The sequence below is a fragment of the Arabidopsis lyrata genome, assembly GCF_000004255.2.
Source record: "Arabidopsis lyrata subsp. lyrata unplaced genomic scaffold ARALYscaffold_3, whole genome shotgun sequence".
NCBI classification, from domain to species: Eukaryota; Viridiplantae; Streptophyta; class Magnoliopsida; order Brassicales; family Brassicaceae; genus Arabidopsis; species Arabidopsis lyrata.
In genome coordinates this window covers 9,409,314-9,425,909 of record NW_003302553.1, presented here as the reverse complement: position 1 = coordinate 9,425,909, position 16,596 = coordinate 9,409,314, and the positions used below count along the sequence as shown (strand labels likewise).

At 35.2% G+C, this 16,596-nt stretch overlaps 3 protein-coding genes across 4 annotated transcripts; 1 reads left to right on the top strand and 2 right to left on the bottom strand.

The window, feature by feature from the left end:
• The first annotated feature begins 15 nt into the window (after positions 1 to 15).
• LOC9319363 (ubiquitin carboxyl-terminal hydrolase 7) lies at positions 16 to 4,003 on the top strand. Its single transcript, XM_021033721.1, has 16 exons — positions 16 to 280; positions 387 to 532; positions 631 to 666; positions 749 to 856; positions 1,083 to 1,183; positions 1,289 to 1,412; positions 1,559 to 1,618; positions 1,702 to 1,820; positions 1,921 to 2,029; positions 2,358 to 2,446; positions 2,614 to 2,683; positions 2,770 to 2,850; positions 2,936 to 3,028; positions 3,103 to 3,151; positions 3,481 to 3,588; positions 3,684 to 4,003. Exons 1-16 carry the CDS (start codon positions 271 to 273, stop codon positions 3,812 to 3,814), a joined length of 1,434 nt encoding a protein of 477 aa, XP_020889380.1. The 5' UTR covers positions 16 to 270; the 3' UTR covers positions 3,815 to 4,003.
• Positions 4,004 to 6,248: 2,245 nt separating this feature from the next.
• Positions 6,249 to 7,416, bottom strand: LOC9319362 (dof zinc finger protein DOF3.1). Its single transcript, XM_002883249.2, has one exon. It carries the CDS (start codon positions 7,108 to 7,110, stop codon positions 6,511 to 6,513), a length of 600 nt encoding a protein of 199 aa, XP_002883295.1. The 5' UTR covers positions 7,111 to 7,416; the 3' UTR covers positions 6,249 to 6,510.
• A 2,857-nt stretch (positions 7,417 to 10,273) lies between these two features.
• On the bottom strand, positions 10,274 to 14,989 carry LOC9321499 (serine/threonine protein phosphatase 2A 55 kDa regulatory subunit B alpha isoform). 2 transcript variants are annotated; one of them, XM_002883248.2, is made up of 14 exons: positions 14,651 to 14,989; positions 14,147 to 14,250; positions 13,953 to 14,048; positions 13,748 to 13,867; positions 13,184 to 13,390; positions 12,730 to 12,824; positions 12,511 to 12,629; positions 12,163 to 12,286; positions 11,643 to 11,766; positions 11,397 to 11,465; positions 11,225 to 11,316; positions 11,057 to 11,134; positions 10,894 to 10,961; positions 10,274 to 10,800 (listed from the first exon to the last, which is right to left on the bottom strand). In XM_002883248.2, the coding sequence occupies exons 1-14, from the start codon at positions 14,757 to 14,759 to the stop codon at positions 10,661 to 10,663; spliced, it is 1,545 nt and encodes a 514-aa protein (XP_002883294.1). In that variant the 5' UTR covers positions 14,760 to 14,989; the 3' UTR covers positions 10,274 to 10,660. The 2 variants fall into 2 exon arrangements, with proteins under 2 accessions (XP_002883294.1, XP_020889379.1); XM_021033720.1 differs by having other exon boundaries at positions 13,187 to 13,390.
• Positions 14,990 to 16,596: the final 1,607 nt, after the last annotated feature.

Below are 16,596 nucleotides of genomic sequence, written 5' to 3'. Positions count from 1 at the left end.
TTCTTCTTCCTCTTCTTTTTTTTTCTTTTTAATTTTAATTTATTGTTTATGTTAGTAAAACGCCGTCGTATTAGGTTTTAGGTCTGATGTCTTTTCTGTAGCAAGAGGGTGATAAAAACCCGACCCGACTAAACCCGGCCCGGCCCACCCGGTTCGGGTATTGGCGTATTTATTAGAGACGAATTCAGAAGAAGAGGGCAAGTTTTTATTTATTTCGTTTGCCTTGTCTTCAAGAAATCAATCAATCTCGTTTCTCTTCGTCATCGAACAATGTTAACAGGTGAAATTTCTTCCATGTATTGTTCTTGTTGCGTTTCTGATATGATTTATTATGAGCTTGAATGGGAATGTAACTTTGGTGTGAATTGTGTTTTGATTATCTACAGTGAGCGTGAAGTGGCAAAAGAAGGTGTTTGAGAGTATCGAGGTCGATACTCTCCAGCCTCCTTATGTTTTCAAGGCTCAGTTGTATGATTTAAGTGGAGTACCGCCTGAGCGGCAAAAGATAATGGTCAAAGGTGGACTTTTGAAGGTTATTGGATTCACTTGCCTGCTGCGTTGTCTTTTTATTACTACTAATTTGTTTCTTGTTGATGATGATTTACGACATGTTTCTTTTAATTGTCGCAGGATGATGCAGATTGGTCTACGTTGGGACTCAAAAATGTAAATTCTTTTGGATTCGTTGGCAATGTTTCCCCTGTAGTGATTACGGTTTTATTAACTTTTCTTTATTTCTTCACTCTAGGGTCAAAAATTGATGATGATGGGAACTGCAGATGAAATACTCAAGGCTCCAGAGAATGGTCCTGTTTTTATGGAGGATCTTCCTGAGGAGGAACAAGCCGCTAATCTGGTGACTTTTTCCTCTGAATTTAAGAGCGTTTGTATGTTTCATTTGGTTTGGTAGTTGGTGATAAGTTGTATGGTGCTTGGACCCGAATCAGGGCACCTTAATGAGAGTCCAAGGGAAAAAGAAAAGCATAGTTTTCTTCTAGCAATTGTGAAAACTGGTGGCCTGTTTTAAGCTTTTAGAAATTTTGGTTTCATATGTATTAACGAATATTACAAATTGGTTTCAGGGTTACAGTGCTGGCCTAGTCAATCTTGGAAACACCTGCTACATGAACTCAACGATGCAGTGTTTAAAATCTGTCCCAGAGTTGAAATCTGAATTATCCAAGTGAGTCTATCTCTTAATCTTTTCTGTTTTAACGAAAAAACTCATAGATTATTCATTTTCGCTATCTCGTGTAACCAAAATCTGATTCTTGATCTTTTCACACAGTTACCAATCTGCTCGAACCAAGGATGTTGATCAGACTTCTCACATGCTCACAGTTGCAACACGTGAGTTATTTAGTGAGCTTGATAAAAGTGTCAAGGCTGTTGCGCCTATGCCATTCTGGATGGTTAGTTTTTGTTCACCTAATGCTTAATAATATTTGTGCTTCTTATAATTATTCTTGTTTGTTCTCATCGTTAGTTTCCAAATTTCTTATCATAAGATTTGGGAGTTTGAAGTTTTCTCTCGTACCAACTTTTGGTCTTGATGCAGGTGTTACAAAAAAAATATCCTCAGTTTGCTCAGTTGCATAACGGAAATCACATGCAACAGGTTTGCTGCTTTTGCCAACTTGGTTGCATTATGGCTTTAGCCTTCCAGTTTTTGAATCCAGAAACCTTGTAAACGTGTAACAGGATGCTGAAGAATGTTGGACACAAATGTTGTACACTCTTTCCCAGTCCCTAAAACCGCCATCGCCTACCGAAGATCCTGATGCTGTGAAGGCTCTTTTTGGTCTCAACCTTCGTAGCAGGTCACAACACAAATTTCATTCTAATGCTCTCTTGTATGCTAATTTTTTTTAGATCTTTCCTTTTTGATTTTGTATCTCCAATCTATTTATGTTGCTGTAGGTTGCATTGCCAAGAAAGTAGTGAAGAAAGCTCGGAGACAGAATCTGTCTTTTCTCTGAAATGTCACATATCACATGAGGTGAACCACTTGCATGAAGGATTAAAACATGTGAGTAATTTTATCAATCCACTGAAGATTTTGTTTAGTTTTTTTATGAGATATATCATGATCATGTGGAAGATCCTCTTAAGTTCTTACTCAGACATATATTTTTTCTCCTTGAGAAAAATAAGTCCCAAACTTATGGTGCATCATCTTGGACTCGGATTCTTGGTTTTTATTTTATCATACAACCTTGTAACTGTATGTAAATGTTTGATATTTGTCTTTGAATAGTGTGCATAGAAACTCTTGGCCAACTTTGTTAGATGTTCATTGTGGCGCTATATCTCAGATAATTCATATAAAGAGTTACAATTCTTATGGCTTGCTGTAGGGACTGAAAGGAGAACTTGAAAAAACATCTCCTGCTCTGGGTCGTACAGCGGTTTACATTAAGGAGTCTCTTATAGATTCGTTGCCAAGGTGATTAGTCTCTGCTTAATATTTGTGCCCTGTACTACACTTCTTGACTCCCTACAATCCTCTTGTTACAAGCTTTCCAACCAACATGTTTATTACTCAATGATACTTTTTAAAACCTTCTTTCCTCTGGCAAGAAGTTTCTTAATTTTTTCTTGCTTATCTTGAAGGTACCTGACTGTTCAGTTTGTGAGATTTTTCTGGAAACGGGAGAGTAATCAGAAAGCAAAAATTCTCCGGGTATGGTAGCTTTCTGTTTTGTATTATAAAGAGAACTTGGATGTATAACATTGTTATGATAGTCTCTACTTTGTTGATCTTTGAAGAAAGTGGATTATCCGTTGGAGTTGGATGTATATGACCTTTGTTCTGAGGATCTTCGAAAGAAACTGAAAGCTCCTCGGCAGGTATACAAAGCCATCTATTTGTGTAGTCTTATTATCTGAGGTGCCGAGGTGGTTGGCCAAAACAACTAACAGCTGTTTCTTTCAGAAACTGAGAGATATTGAAGGTCAAAAGCTTGGTCTGCAAGCCAGTGCAAAGAGCAGCTCAAAGGGCGATGATGTGAAAATGACTGATGCTGAGGTACGTAATATATCTGCTAACTAACACCCCTCATTACAATTTTTCTAAGATATGTGCGCTATATATCTCTCCAGGGATCATCAAACGGAAGTGGTGAGTTATCCTCCGGTGACCAACCTGGAGGTATATTTTCTAAGAACCAGTTCTCAACATCTTTCTTGTCTATAGCTTGGAATGCACTGTAATTGGTCTAATTGTTGGATTCAAAATTTGGTTATATGTAATGTGCAAAGTTTTCCCTATGTGAATATTTGAAATAAATAACAAATTTTAAAAATAGTAGAGAGATGGCTACTTGCAAATAAAGCCATAATCAATAGTAGTTAGCTTGAGAACCTGGATATTTGTCGCCATTAGCTAACAGATTCTCTGATGATTTTTGCCATGGATTCCTTTTCCCAATCAATCTAAGTATCTGGTTGCTATATTCTTACTCTTGACCTTTGCAACAGGTGCTTCGTCTCACATGACCGGAATTTATGACCTGGTCTCAGTTTTGACCCACAAAGGCAGAAGCGCAGACTCTGGGCATTATGTTTCATGGGTCAAGCAAGAGAGTGGTCAGTTCCATTAAAAACCCAACCAAATGACTTATTGTAACTCTAAAACCCCACACATTTGTCTCATATAAAACTTGGGAACTCATGTTTTACAGGTAAGTGGGTTCAATACGACGATGCTAACACGAGCCTTCAACGGGAAGAGGATATCACTAAACTCTCTGGAGGAGGTGATTGGCATATGGCATACATCGTAATGTACAAGGCCCGTCTCATCTCCATGTAATCTCTTCTCTTTTCATTATCTCAGTTCTTGAAACATTTAGATCGCTTAAGCTTTTTTTTGTATAGACCATCTTCATGCTCCTCTTTGTAGAAATTTCACATTATTTTTTGTTGTCGTCATTAAAATGTTATAAACCAGAAAACTAAAATAAAAGTTCTGTTTTGTCAAGGATCTTTTTAGAGGTCCCAATCTGGATATCGTGAATCCACCGATAGATATGGTATAAGTTTATAAAATCAAAGAGATCATAATAATAATAATAATAATAAGAAGAAAAAATCTGGATTTGATTGAGATGTCACATGTACAACAGTGAGATGAATAGTAGTCGTTTCAGTTGTAGTAATTTATCAATCACGGATCGAGGTCAACAAAGAACAGTTTAAAGATATCAACTTTTCATAAAAAAAATGTGTTTTTATTTGTCGAGGCTTCACATATGGATTAATCAAAACTAATTTATCTTGGTAATTTTCTGATTAATTTGTTAATACCAATCAAAAAAAAAAGTTGGAGAATAGGCAAAACATGAAATGAGCAAAACAGCCCCCACAAGACATGTGGAAATTGGTTATATGTAATAAGTAAGAAGAGTGGACCATTACCAAAAAAAGTCATCAAAGTTATGAAAACAGTGAGGCCATCACAAGAGGGAATTTCAGAGATGATTGCTTAACACAATTAGTTAAACACTGTCAATTCAACTTTAAACCAATATTGATTCTTCATTTCAATTTATTTCCTCTAATTAGTCTCTAAGAAGTGGACCATTATTAAAATTCGGTATCTTAGCGCTATCTAGTATCTCTAGCCACATGGACCACCATTTAATTTGCCAGCCACTTTTTCATTTTGACTTTTTTTTTTTTAATTAATTTGTTTACATGAAAATAATTTATATTCAAAACTTGATTTTCATAGTATGGGTAGAGTCATCTATATCCATTATTACATGTATGCACTAGACTAATATTTGAAATTCTCTATCCAAATACATTAAGTAAAAATAGAATTGGACTTTTCTCATTTGACATATACTTTTCTATCTATTTATTTAAAATAATTAACAACTTTCTATTTGATCAATTAAGTATATAATATTATTAGTCGGATGTGAAGCTTTGATTAATCAGGGCCTAAATATTTTAAACCTTAGAGTTTGATTTGACATGGTCCGCAAAACATGCCTTGGTGCATTTTGATCTCTTAGAGTTTGATTGGACATTGCATGCAAATCACGCCTTTGGTGCATTCCACTCACAATTTAAGAAAATCCAAAATTGTGAACCAAATTTTACGTCCAAAAAAAAGAAAGGCAAAGAAAATGAAAATAATTACAGAACAAAAAATGGATGCAACTTGTTGTTCTTTGTCTCCCCGGTGCAAAACAAGTATCTCAAATTGGAAGATCTAAATTATGTTACCACATTGGATCTCTCGTATATCTATCTTTCCATTTCTAAAACAATATTATCGAACCACTACAACCCAAAAGCTTTATGGTATATATGTTGAGGTTAACAAACTTAGTTTATAGTAATAAATAAGATCATGTCTATATAGATCAAACATATAACCAACAAGATGTCACAACATAATCAACCGATATGAGAAAAAATAACTAGTTTACATATATAAACATAGAATGTTGGTGTGATGTTTTCTCAGATGAAGAGTACTCGTGCGTAAACTTCAACTAATCGCTATTAGTTAGGGAATAACAATAACTTACACGTATATAAAGTTCTTAAGAATAAAGTCTAAAAGACTAAAGAATACAAAATATATACACGTATATAAGTTCTTAAGAATAAAACATACATCCAATAAATCTAGAACGATACAAATAGAAAAATGGATCCAAAACAAAGTATTAAATAGTAGTATATATGATGAAACTAGTTTGATCTTATATGTAATATAATTTTGTTGTTTTCTTAACGACTTATACTTTTGTCTTGTTTGTCTAAATAATTGACAATTAAACCTTTTCATCACTATATCAAATTATGACATAAACGCCATCGAACATTTAAACCTAAAGAAAAACGGACGACTACTAGTAGGGAGTCAAAATCATGGTTCTAGAACCTAGGGTTTAGAGTAATTCTATAATCAAAAAATACGAATGTCACATGCCTTAAGAATGTTGTTGATCTATGTCGGTTCATGCACAAATAATTTATCCTAATATACGATTATACGAACCTGCTCTGCGCAATATTTAAAAAGGTTTCCATATTAATATAGTTTTCAAACTTCCTATCGTCGGCGAAATACCTCACGGTTCGACTTTAAATAATACTAATATGGCCAAAAATTCCATTTTGCCACGTCATGATTTTTGTGGATGTGGAAATTAAGTAAATACAAAACAGTCTAATTAAAAATACTTTACTAGTCTTTTTCTAGTATTCTACTAACATTCTAAAAATACTTTTAAAGGAAAGAGATCATTTCATCAAATCAGAGTGCACAAAATAAAGTGAGAATCATTTTATATTACACAAAATTAAAATTAAAACAGACCCGATTTTATAAATAGATATTTTATATTAAAAAAAAAAGAAAAAAGAGTAGGAGGAATAATAATATTACCAAAATGACATAACCTGATCGGAACTGTTCATTGTCTACGTGATCACCCAAAATCAGTTTGCATAATTTACCAAAATACCCCTCTCTTCTTTGCTTCTTCAGTTTTTCTCCACTCTATTCATAGCGAGATCGGTCCACGGGTTATTATTATTAGTACCCGGTTCGGTCCTCCTCAAACCCAAACCCATACCCGGATGATCCCAACCCGACCCGTCAAGCATGATCCCTCCTCCAAGACCAAGCTGCATATTAGACGCCAACAACGAGCTAAAGCTTCCACCAATCTCCATACCTTTCACGTCATGGTCACCGATCGGAAACCCGTAAAGCATCCGGGTCGGATCTATATCCGGGTTTTGTGAATTACGTGGATCAGGATCCGGATCCGGGTTTTTCGTCTTCTTGTTTTGGCTACTGTTGGAAGAAGGAGAAGATGAAGAAGAAGAAGAAGTGGATCGTTTGGTTGCGTTCTTGCGAGAACCACCACCGACGGGGACGTTACGGAGAGCGCCGCCTTTAGTCCAGTAACGACGGCAGCTTTTGCAAAAGTGACGAGGCTGTGAGAGATTGTAGTTGTTGTAGTAACAGAATTTAGTGTTGGGTGAGTCACAACGAGGACACTTTAGCTGTTCTTGCTCTGCAAATTGTGGTTGTTGTTTCGCCATCATCGTCTGGTAATAAGCTGCTGGATCCTGCATTTTTCTTCGATCGTTCTTCAAAAATCTTCTCTTTTCTTCTTTCTATCAAATTCCCAAGAAAAAAGATCGAATCTTTGGGATAAAAGATTGAACTTTCCAAATGGGTAATTCGAAAAAACAGAATTTTTAGTGTCAGAGAAAGAGATTTTGATAGAGGAAATTGTGGTTCTTATCGCATAAATAAGACAAATTCAAGACTTTTTTTTTCTGTCTCTAGAATTGAGAGAGGAGAAGGAAGAAGAAGAAGAGAGTGTTGGGTTAAAGTCTAAACGACAAGACAAGCTTGTGAGCTGTGGTGTGTGACCAGTCTTATAGGGCAACCCAAATTTACAAAGATTAATGCTCTCCTACGTAATCTTCCTTCTTATCTATGCTAATTATTTACTATTAATTTGGTATTTAATTTTTAATTAGAAGACAAGAGAGTGGGGTTGAACTTTTTCATTCACTTGTTGACTTCTTTAACTAATACCATCATAGAGTTGTTTTGTTTGATGTCATTGTGTCCGAAAGATTATTTTTTAAAATATCGGAAGTATTTTTACTTTTATATGACTAATTAGAAGAATTGGAAGTATCCAAAAAAAAAACTCCAACTAATTTATCCCTGACAAAAAAAATACAAACTATTTTTTTCTTCCAATTTCCTCTCGTCTCCGTTACGGCCGTTAACGCCGCCGTTGACGCTGTTACTATTTTTAGAAAAATTCCTTAAAAATACCTAAGTTATTTAATTTTGCCAGCAAAATACCTGAATTATTTTTTTGTTGCCAGAAAAATACACAGATCAAGATTTTTCTCTTTTTCTTTTATTTCATTAACAATGTAAGGTGGTTAGACCTCATAACTTTATGTGTTCTCTTGAACCTCATACAAATTCTCACTACAATTATATTAATCGATTTTTCAATTTCCCAATTAGAACAAATCTCTCAATTACATTAGTTGATTCCCTAATTTTTTAACTAGAACAAAAAAAACACAATTAGATTAGTCTTTTTTTTTAGCGTTGAGTTGGTTTGATTAAGCTAAATTTACCTTCAATTTTGGTGGATTTTGCTTGATTGGAGTATTTTTTTTTGCGATTTATGTAGAGAATTTTTGAAGATCTACCAAGATTTTTGGGGCTCTTATGAAATTTAGTGTTCCATTGTTAATGATGTCCCAAAATTTGTAAAGTCTGAATAGATCCAAAAACAAATCTAATTTAAAAATTTGAAAATCGACTAATCTATTTGTATATTTTTGTTCTTAAATTTAATTGTCCTAAGTAATAGTGAAAAATGAAAAATTTTATGAGGTTCAAGATAACACATAAAAGTTATTAGCTCTCACCATCTTACATTGTTGATGGAAGACAAAAATAAAAGAAAAGGAAAATGTTGATCTATGTATTTTTCTGGCAACGAACAAATAATTCGGGTAGTTTTCTGGCAAACTTAAATAACTTGGGTTTTTTTTCAAGAATTTTCCCAAAAAATAGTAACGGCGTCAACAACGGCGTTAACGCCCGTAACGGAGATGAGAGGAAATTGGAAAAACAAAATAGTTCGTGTTTTTTTTGTCTGCGGTAAATTATTCGGGATTTTTTCTGGCAAATATTAAATAGTTGGAGTTTTTTTTTGGAATTTTCCCGTTAACAATTAGATTGTTAGCTTTTAGAAATCTAGAAAAAATCAAAGTTGTAAGCATTATATGAATGGTTAAAAAGATTGAATAAATCGAGGGTTTTAACTTTTTCCAACATATTTGGATACGCCTGTCTTTGTGCCAAGATGGTTTGTTTGGCTTCATTTGTTTAGACAAATATCGATTCTACGTATCTTTTTGTTTTCTATTTATTTGTACTTTACTTTACCCCGGAAACAAACACAATTACCTTTTTCTTTTCAAGAGCAAAAGTCTCCTCTAGCTAAGTTCTTTTTTTTTTGTGATCATTTTTATCTGCAGAAATTTGATCATTTTTGTCTTATGATTTAGACTATCTCATGGAGGTAATTAACAGTCTCTAGTAATGTCAAAGTGTTTTTTCTGTTAGAATCGGATATGATAGTCCAGAGGAGTTTCTCAAACCGAAATTCATAATCCACATGACTCGATAGCAATAAAGTTGTGCAAGCGGAGTTAAACCGAGGAAAGAGCGAGAGTACGTCTTACAACATTCTCACTATATATTTACTTTTAACTAACAAATAGTACTACATTTTATGCTAAAATGTTTGCTTATAATTAAGAGAATTCACATTTTAATTCTTAATAAACATGCCGACAAAAAAGAATTCTTAACTAAACCTAACCAAGAAGACGTCAAACAAAAGACAACCGAAACGTCAAAAAAGAGTTGTTCTCTCCCAAGTCCCGCCCACTTCCCATGAGTTTTCTTATCCATGCACAAGCCCTACACGTAGAAATCATAAAATAAAGAAAATTATAAGTAATTTATTATCTAATTTGCAGTAGATAAGCATCTAGTATAATTATTATAATTAGCTAGCTAAAAAAATATGAAAACAATTATAAAAAAAATGCAATGAGTCCATCATTTCAAAAACCCACTCTTGCTCAAGAATAAGTAGACAAATACTAGTTAGCGTTCTTGTGAAGCAAGTATGTATGTTTTGCACTCGATGAGATAGATCATTACACTCATAGTCATCAGAATATCGAATCGTAGCCGTTGAGATTTGAGAATGAATCAAAACCGTCCGTGTGTCAATAATGGAAATAGATTAAGGATATTGTCGTAGCGTTAAGCTGCCGTAAGAGCTGACCATTTCGCGTTCGTGTGTTCTGTTTCCCCCAACACGTGGGACTATCACTCCACTTCCCCTTTCTCATTCCCATCATCGCGTCTTTTCTACGGCTACGATTTGTGGCTGCGCTTCGACGCATGGACGGCTTTGATTTATTGTGGCCCCTTTCGAATATTTTCACAACCAAATCATGAGTAATGCTACGAGACACCAAATTAATAAGTCGCTATTTTTTCCCCCAAAATTTGTTAAGTTACGTAGCAAAGAGTTTTAGCTATAAATATAGCAATTTTTTATCGTCCTTGTTAACTAATTCGAAGCCTTTGATTGTTTCTGAGTGAATGATACATGAAACAATATAGGAGAAACGAGTTTTTTTACCCAAACTTAAACAAACAAAAACATGGAGATATATAATATAGTACTAATTTTAATCTTAAAATAGTTCCAAGAATATTCCAAAATAACAACTCTCACAAGTCACAAGTCACAAGTCATGTGAGAGAGAATGCTACAATCACGATTTTGCTTATAATCGGATTCTTCCCTTTTCTGGTTCTTGTCCAACATTTATCAGAACACAAGTAAAAGCTTCTAACAGAGAATCATTACCAGTCGTTGCTATTTCCTCCCCCGAAAAAAAAAAGAAGTCGTCAAGGATGATACAAAGAGAGCATAGTTTTTAGCTGTGATATGAAGATGCTGATGATGGATGTTATATAAGCATTCTCTGATCCTTCAGTTTCACAAGTGCCAAAGCTTCCTTCTCCATTTGAGTATTATGTTTGTTTTTTTCTTTAAGCATAGTACATGTACAAACTGTTCGCAGCAGCGCAAGCTATCGAGTTTTCTGTTGGATGCCATGCGAGATGCAGCAATTTGGTTGTATGGTCAAATGAATTACCATTCCCATCGACTCCGGGACTCTCTGCTGCTCCTGTTTTCCATTTTCTCAAAGTATTCATTTACCTATATACTCACTTGCCTTTAAAGGGCTTATGCTTAAGATACATGGAAGAAAAACACTGACCTCTTCTAACCACGCGTGTTATACTGCTTAGCGATCTTGATGGCCTCGAGGGAGTTGTGACTTGTCTCCTGTAAGTTAACAGACAAACTTTGGGTCCTCCTGTTGATATAGAATTTATGAAAAATGAAAGAAAAGATTGTCGTCACTAGCACCAGTTTGTTACCTCATTGGATTTTTGCTTGCTTCCAAGGTTGTACTTTCAGTACTTCCCGGGGAAACACCAAACACACGGAAGAGATTGCTAGAAAAAAATTTAAAGTAAGTTTATTCCAAAAGAATTGAAGAGAATGTTTAACAGTGAAATTTAAGAAGATGATGTTCGTTGCAATACCTGTAAGAACCTGTAGACACTCGCAATCCGTCCCCACTTAGACAACACTCGAACTTATCGAAGATGGAATCATTTTCATATAAATCACAGAGCTGTAAATGGTCATAAAATGGTAGCCATCAGTTATGCACGAGAATGTTGATGCAAATCTCTCAAAGTACAGAAAACTGACCTTTGGTCTTAAATGTTCATGAACCTGGAAAGTTGATACTGGACCTGAGTCCATGTTAATGTCCCATAACTGAAATGTAAAACATAACCATGAGTCCAGTTTTCCTTATACAGCCAGTTTGAAACCAACTACTAATAACTTCAAGGCCATGGCATAACCAATGCCAATATAACAGAAGTTCCCAAATGCAACTCTCTAAATTTAATGAGACAGAATGCAAAATGGAAATTTTGAAAAACTATGGACCTTAAGTGTCATGTAGTCACGGCTAAGTATATATCTTCCTTCTTTCGCAAATTTGATGTCTGAAATTGAAGCAATTATCTCCGTAAAAAATGATCTAGAACTTGGTGTCTCTGTGTCCTCAAACCTGCACATAACAAGCAATTAGACCTACTTTGTTGCAACAAGTCATAAAACGCTACAAGAAAATTTGGTTTCTTTTGTGTTTGCCATGCAACTATGGTATCCTCATCATCAGTGGAATAGAGACAGTGATCCCTAGCATGAATATCTTAGTCAAATGTTGCTTGCTAGTTATGAAACAGCAATCCCTTTATCCTAAAAATGTTACTTCAGACATGATTCCCAAAGTAATTGAAACATTGCTATCCAGATGATACACCTTGTACCTATTGTGTTAGCACGAGGGATGTTAACAATCACATTCTCATGGAGTAACTCAGATATTATACAAAACTGGATCCTCCTTTCTATAAATTGCATTACTGAGAACCTTTAGTTGGTCTACAGTCTCAAGACTTACAATTTGGAATGTGAGTCACATAAAGCTGATTGTCGCAGATCAATCAGGCGAATTGAGCCTTTCGAACTGCTATAGGCTAACATATTGCAATGGGTAGGATGAAATTCGGCTGATGTTATAACCTCTGCAACAACAAACAGGATAAATATTGCAGCTCGAATTAACTCCCCTCAGCACAGACTTTTTACTTAAAAAGAAAATCAAGAAGCATGCAGGAAGCAAAATGACAAGAAGAATGCACTTAAATATAAACGAGTTTAACATTTATTTAACTGGGCCAAATGATATTTGAGAGCTGCATCTCAACAGATTATTTTTGTAGCACTTCAAAAGAGAAACACAGCTTACCAGTTAGATCTTCCATATTTGCAGGCTTGACATCAACAATGTTAAAACTTTGATTGCTGATTTCCAGGTTCCAAAGATTTATTCGCAAATCGTCAGCAGAAATAAATGTCTCGCCATCACTTGAAATTTGGTAGCAAAATAACCGAAGAGAAGAACATGATCAATGCAAGTAAAAGGAAGGATAACAACTCTATGTGACCAAATGGACGGATAAACTACCTATTGTTTGAGATTGAATTGATATGATAATCATGGGCATGAGTGTATACTCTTCGACATCTAGCCACAGGGCTAGTCTCATGACTAGTAGTTACCTGTAGGTTGTCAAATGAATTATTAGTCTACACTCGAGCCAAATTTATAACTCCACAGATGAAAAGAATAGAAATTTCCTACTCAAAAGTAAAGAAGAACATGTAAGGAAAAAAACACAGGAGAGACTAGGACTGAGAAACTCAAGGTACTTAGAATCTTCAGAGCTAGCAAACCCCTAAATTGATGAGAGTATTATTATTTAAAAGCTCACTACATGCCAATACTTTTTATTTCAGCTCACTTGATCCTGTAAGTGAGTTAAACAATAGCAAAAACCAGGTGCCTATTGTATTCTTATTGAAACTAAGATCACCACGAACGATAAAGAGGGAACAAAAAGTCGTGCGAAGTCAACTACCACAGGTAATCGCAGCAATGGGATGCCTCCTGGCGGCAATGAGAAGTCATTACTTAAAGAATTGTTTACTTTGTCAGGTAATCCTCCATTAGTGAGGCAGGTGTTTGTACTGTTTGAGTTACTTGAGCTTGCAACACTTCCATTTCCTAGAGTTTTGGAAGGATCTGTATTTATATCACAGATTTTCTTGATCTTTTTATCTTGAACCTGTTCAAACACATGAGAAGAAGAAACGAATTTTGTTCAAATATTCAGCTCAAAAGGTAACTGATAACCAAGATCTATAGAGAAAAATCATAGAAAAAGACCTAGACACAATGACCACTCAAGTATATGTAACATATATCCATCTGATCACTACATTCAAGAAGTAGAGGCATTTAACAGTGTTGTTTCCCAGAAGGTTTTAATTCCAACATTCTAAAGACTGTACGTGAAAGGAACAGTTTTTCTGTCATACACCATAAATGCCCAGTAACAAACACAATGTAGTGCAGACCACACTTCTGATCAAAACAATTGTGTCATTCAGAAGCCAAAACATGTAATAAAGATATGTCTCACCTTCCAAAACTTGATGGTTTTATCATTTGTCGAAAGGAGAAAAAGAGCACCATTTGCTGTTTGAGACCATCTAATTTTATTGATTTTCTCCTCTATCTCCAAACTCTTGAGGTAATCAAACTGGTAGACAAAGATCGAGTATGAAAGGCCAAAACAAGGTATAACCTATGTTGTAGGAAGGAAAAAAAGAAAGTGAAAGACGAACCTCAGGTTCATGACTTTGAAATTCAGTTTTATAACGAAATTCTGGGTGCCTCAGAGGATAGTCTGTTCCTTCGAGATCTCTCCTGGCTCCACTGGTCTGTAATTAGTAGCATGTAGCAAAGCATCACAAAACATAACCATCTCATATCGTATTTCAAAAAAAAGCTTGCAAGACAGTAATGAGTGAGGAAATACATTTTTGTAATCTGTTCTCTCGAAAAGAACAACACGTCCACCACGGTCCCCAGTAGCAAGATGGTCACCAGATTTATCAAACTCAATCGCAGAAATTATATCAACTGCAGAGGAAACACCAGCTACAGTATAAGGATTCCAATCCAATTTAGATAACATCTTTTTCGTAATGTGACTACAGTGGAAACTCTATGGAAATCTAGTAAAACGCTTGTTGCATAAAGACATCAAACTTAACCAACTTAACATCAACCACTTCAGAATTATTATCCTTATGACTGTAACTAAATAAGTAGATAGAGAAACCAACGAGAGAACATCCAAGAAATCCAGAAATTTCGATCAAAGACCAAGACTTTACAATGACCCACAATCTAATTACGCCTAAAACATCCAACAAGACTAATAGATCTATCTACACGCCCAGATTAAAACCCTAATCTCAGATCCAATGGGCGAGCTAAGGAGATGCATGTATATCACAAGTGAATCAATGATGCGTACCTTCTTGAACTTCTTCACCAGCGCTGCGTTCACCAAAAACCTGAGAGAATCTCCAATCAAGAGGCTGAGGTAAGTCTCCCGAAGCTCCGGCCTCATCACCACCGTTCATTCTCTCTCTCTGTCTCTGTCCCACTATCACTCTCCCTCAGATAATCTAATAGGTTAATATGAATGAATCAACATCCGCAAATCAGATCAGGAATCGCCAAAATCCAATTCGAGCTCGTAGATGGATTTGTTCTCCTCCCTAAAGAAGAAGCATTTGATCAATCAATATCAGAAGATTCCCAGATTTCGACAAACAAAATAATCCACACTCTCTCTCTCTCTCTCTCTCGACATTTTTGTATAGATTAAGAAAAAAAGAAGTCTTTTTTTTTTCCTCTGTAAAAAGGGTAAAATCGGTATTTTGGTAGGAAAAAAAAACGACCGAGCCAAAAAAAATCACTCTTACCGTTGGCTTTTTTTCTCTTTTATCTTGCACGAGTTTGAGACGTCTAATGTTTATGTCACATGCGTTGACGTAGAGCTCTCTCAATGTTCATCACTATTAGACTGTGAATATGACTCTAGTGTATGTTTATGTAGCCTTGTTAGTGTTTGTATCGAACTCCAACTTTGAAATGAACACTGTAACCACATAAATTGCAGAATTCGAAGGAGATTATATATATTAGGGATATTATAAGGTGAGATGAGACATAGACTAGTCTTTTGGAACTAATTGAACACAGGTTCACTTATATCGAACTAAATATCAGGTAACTAAGAAACTAATCGATATTATGTTTAGAATTATCATTTATTTCGATCTAAATGTCGACAGAAATATGATGCATTAATTTAGGAAGAGCAAAAGGGAATCATCGGTATTGTGGTGCAAACATCATGGCTTGAACCCATCAGTGATTCTATTGCGGATAGAGAAGCTGCAGAGAGAGCTCAAACTTTTTATTCCAATTGGTATGTTCCATAATTACTAAGATCTAAACTTTACATACTATAAAAATTCGTCTGTACCATGATTTTAGATCCGGTTATACACGGAGACTATAACCACACATGAAATGAGTTCAAAATTTAATAGTCTTTTGGAGTCTCATCTAGTGAGAGCTCGAGTTGCAAGTTGCAACCATGACATGGTCACGCAAGCTCTCAGGAGGACCAGTGAATTCTTGCCTCTCGATAACCTCGAGCAGGTGACGAAAAATATTCTTACTAATCACCTTGTGTTTGGATCATTAGAATTGGCTGCCATGTTAGGGACCTCTAGTAGCATGGCACATCCTGACAATCAAGCATTTCAGGATACAATTTGCGGGGAAATGTGATTTTGCGATTTGCCGAAAAAACACAATTCTTTAATTTTGGCAGGAAATGTGTTTTTGCGGTTTTGGTGGAAAATATGAAATCATATTATCTGGACCCGCGGACAGCCCAATTGGTCATGGTTCTATTTGGAATCTGAGAGAGGTAACGTGAGGCACAGAGCAAGAGGGTCGGCCAAATAAATTGGGCTATAGGGTTTCTAATAATATAATGGTCGCTAGGTTTGTGATGTGCACAAGAAGAAAGAGACTCCAGAGGTTTTAAAGATTAATGACAGGAGACAGCCACCTAAAACTCTCTATCACCTAGAGTATTTAGTATCCTCTAATTCCTTTTTTCCTTTTTTTAGAAAAATGATTTTTCATTGTAGAGTAATCATTACTTTATTTATTTTTCTGAAATTAGAAAAATTAAAAAGATAGCTAGTATAAACTAGCTCGTACATCTCAAAACTATATATATATATACTCGATAAAACTAATGATGGTGGTAGCAGGTAGTAACGACGATATCACTCATTAACTCATTATATCATAGTAAAGAAATCTCATCTACAACTTTAAAACAAAACATTAACTAACTAATTTCTGTTTTGTTTCATAATAATTCAAAGGTGT

Excerpts from the sequence above, each read along its gene's own strand:
- LOC9319363 (XM_021033721.1), top strand. Across the intron at positions 2,030-2,357 it reads TGCATGAAGGATTAAAACAT|GGACTGAAAGGAGAACTTGA; the intron begins GTGAGTAATTTT and ends GGCTTGCTGTAG. Across the intron at positions 3,152-3,480 it reads CTCCGGTGACCAACCTGGAG|GTGCTTCGTCTCACATGACC; the intron begins GTATATTTTCTA and ends CCTTTGCAACAG.
- LOC9319362 (XM_002883249.2), bottom strand. The coding sequence starts at position 7,110 with ATGCAGGATCCAGCAGCTTATTACCAGACGATGATGGCGAAACAACAA.
- LOC9321499 (XM_002883248.2), bottom strand. The coding sequence starts at position 14,759 with ATGAACGGTGGTGATGAGGCCGGAGCTTCGGGAGACTTACCTCAGCCT. Across the intron at positions 14,251-14,650 it reads TGGTGAAGAAGTTCAAGAAG|TTGATATAATTTCTGCGATT; the intron begins GTACGCATCATT and ends TTTCCTCTGCAG. Across the intron at positions 11,317-11,396 it reads ATGAACATTTAAGACCAAAG|CTCTGTGATTTATATGAAAA; the intron begins GTCAGTTTTCTG and ends GACCATTTACAG.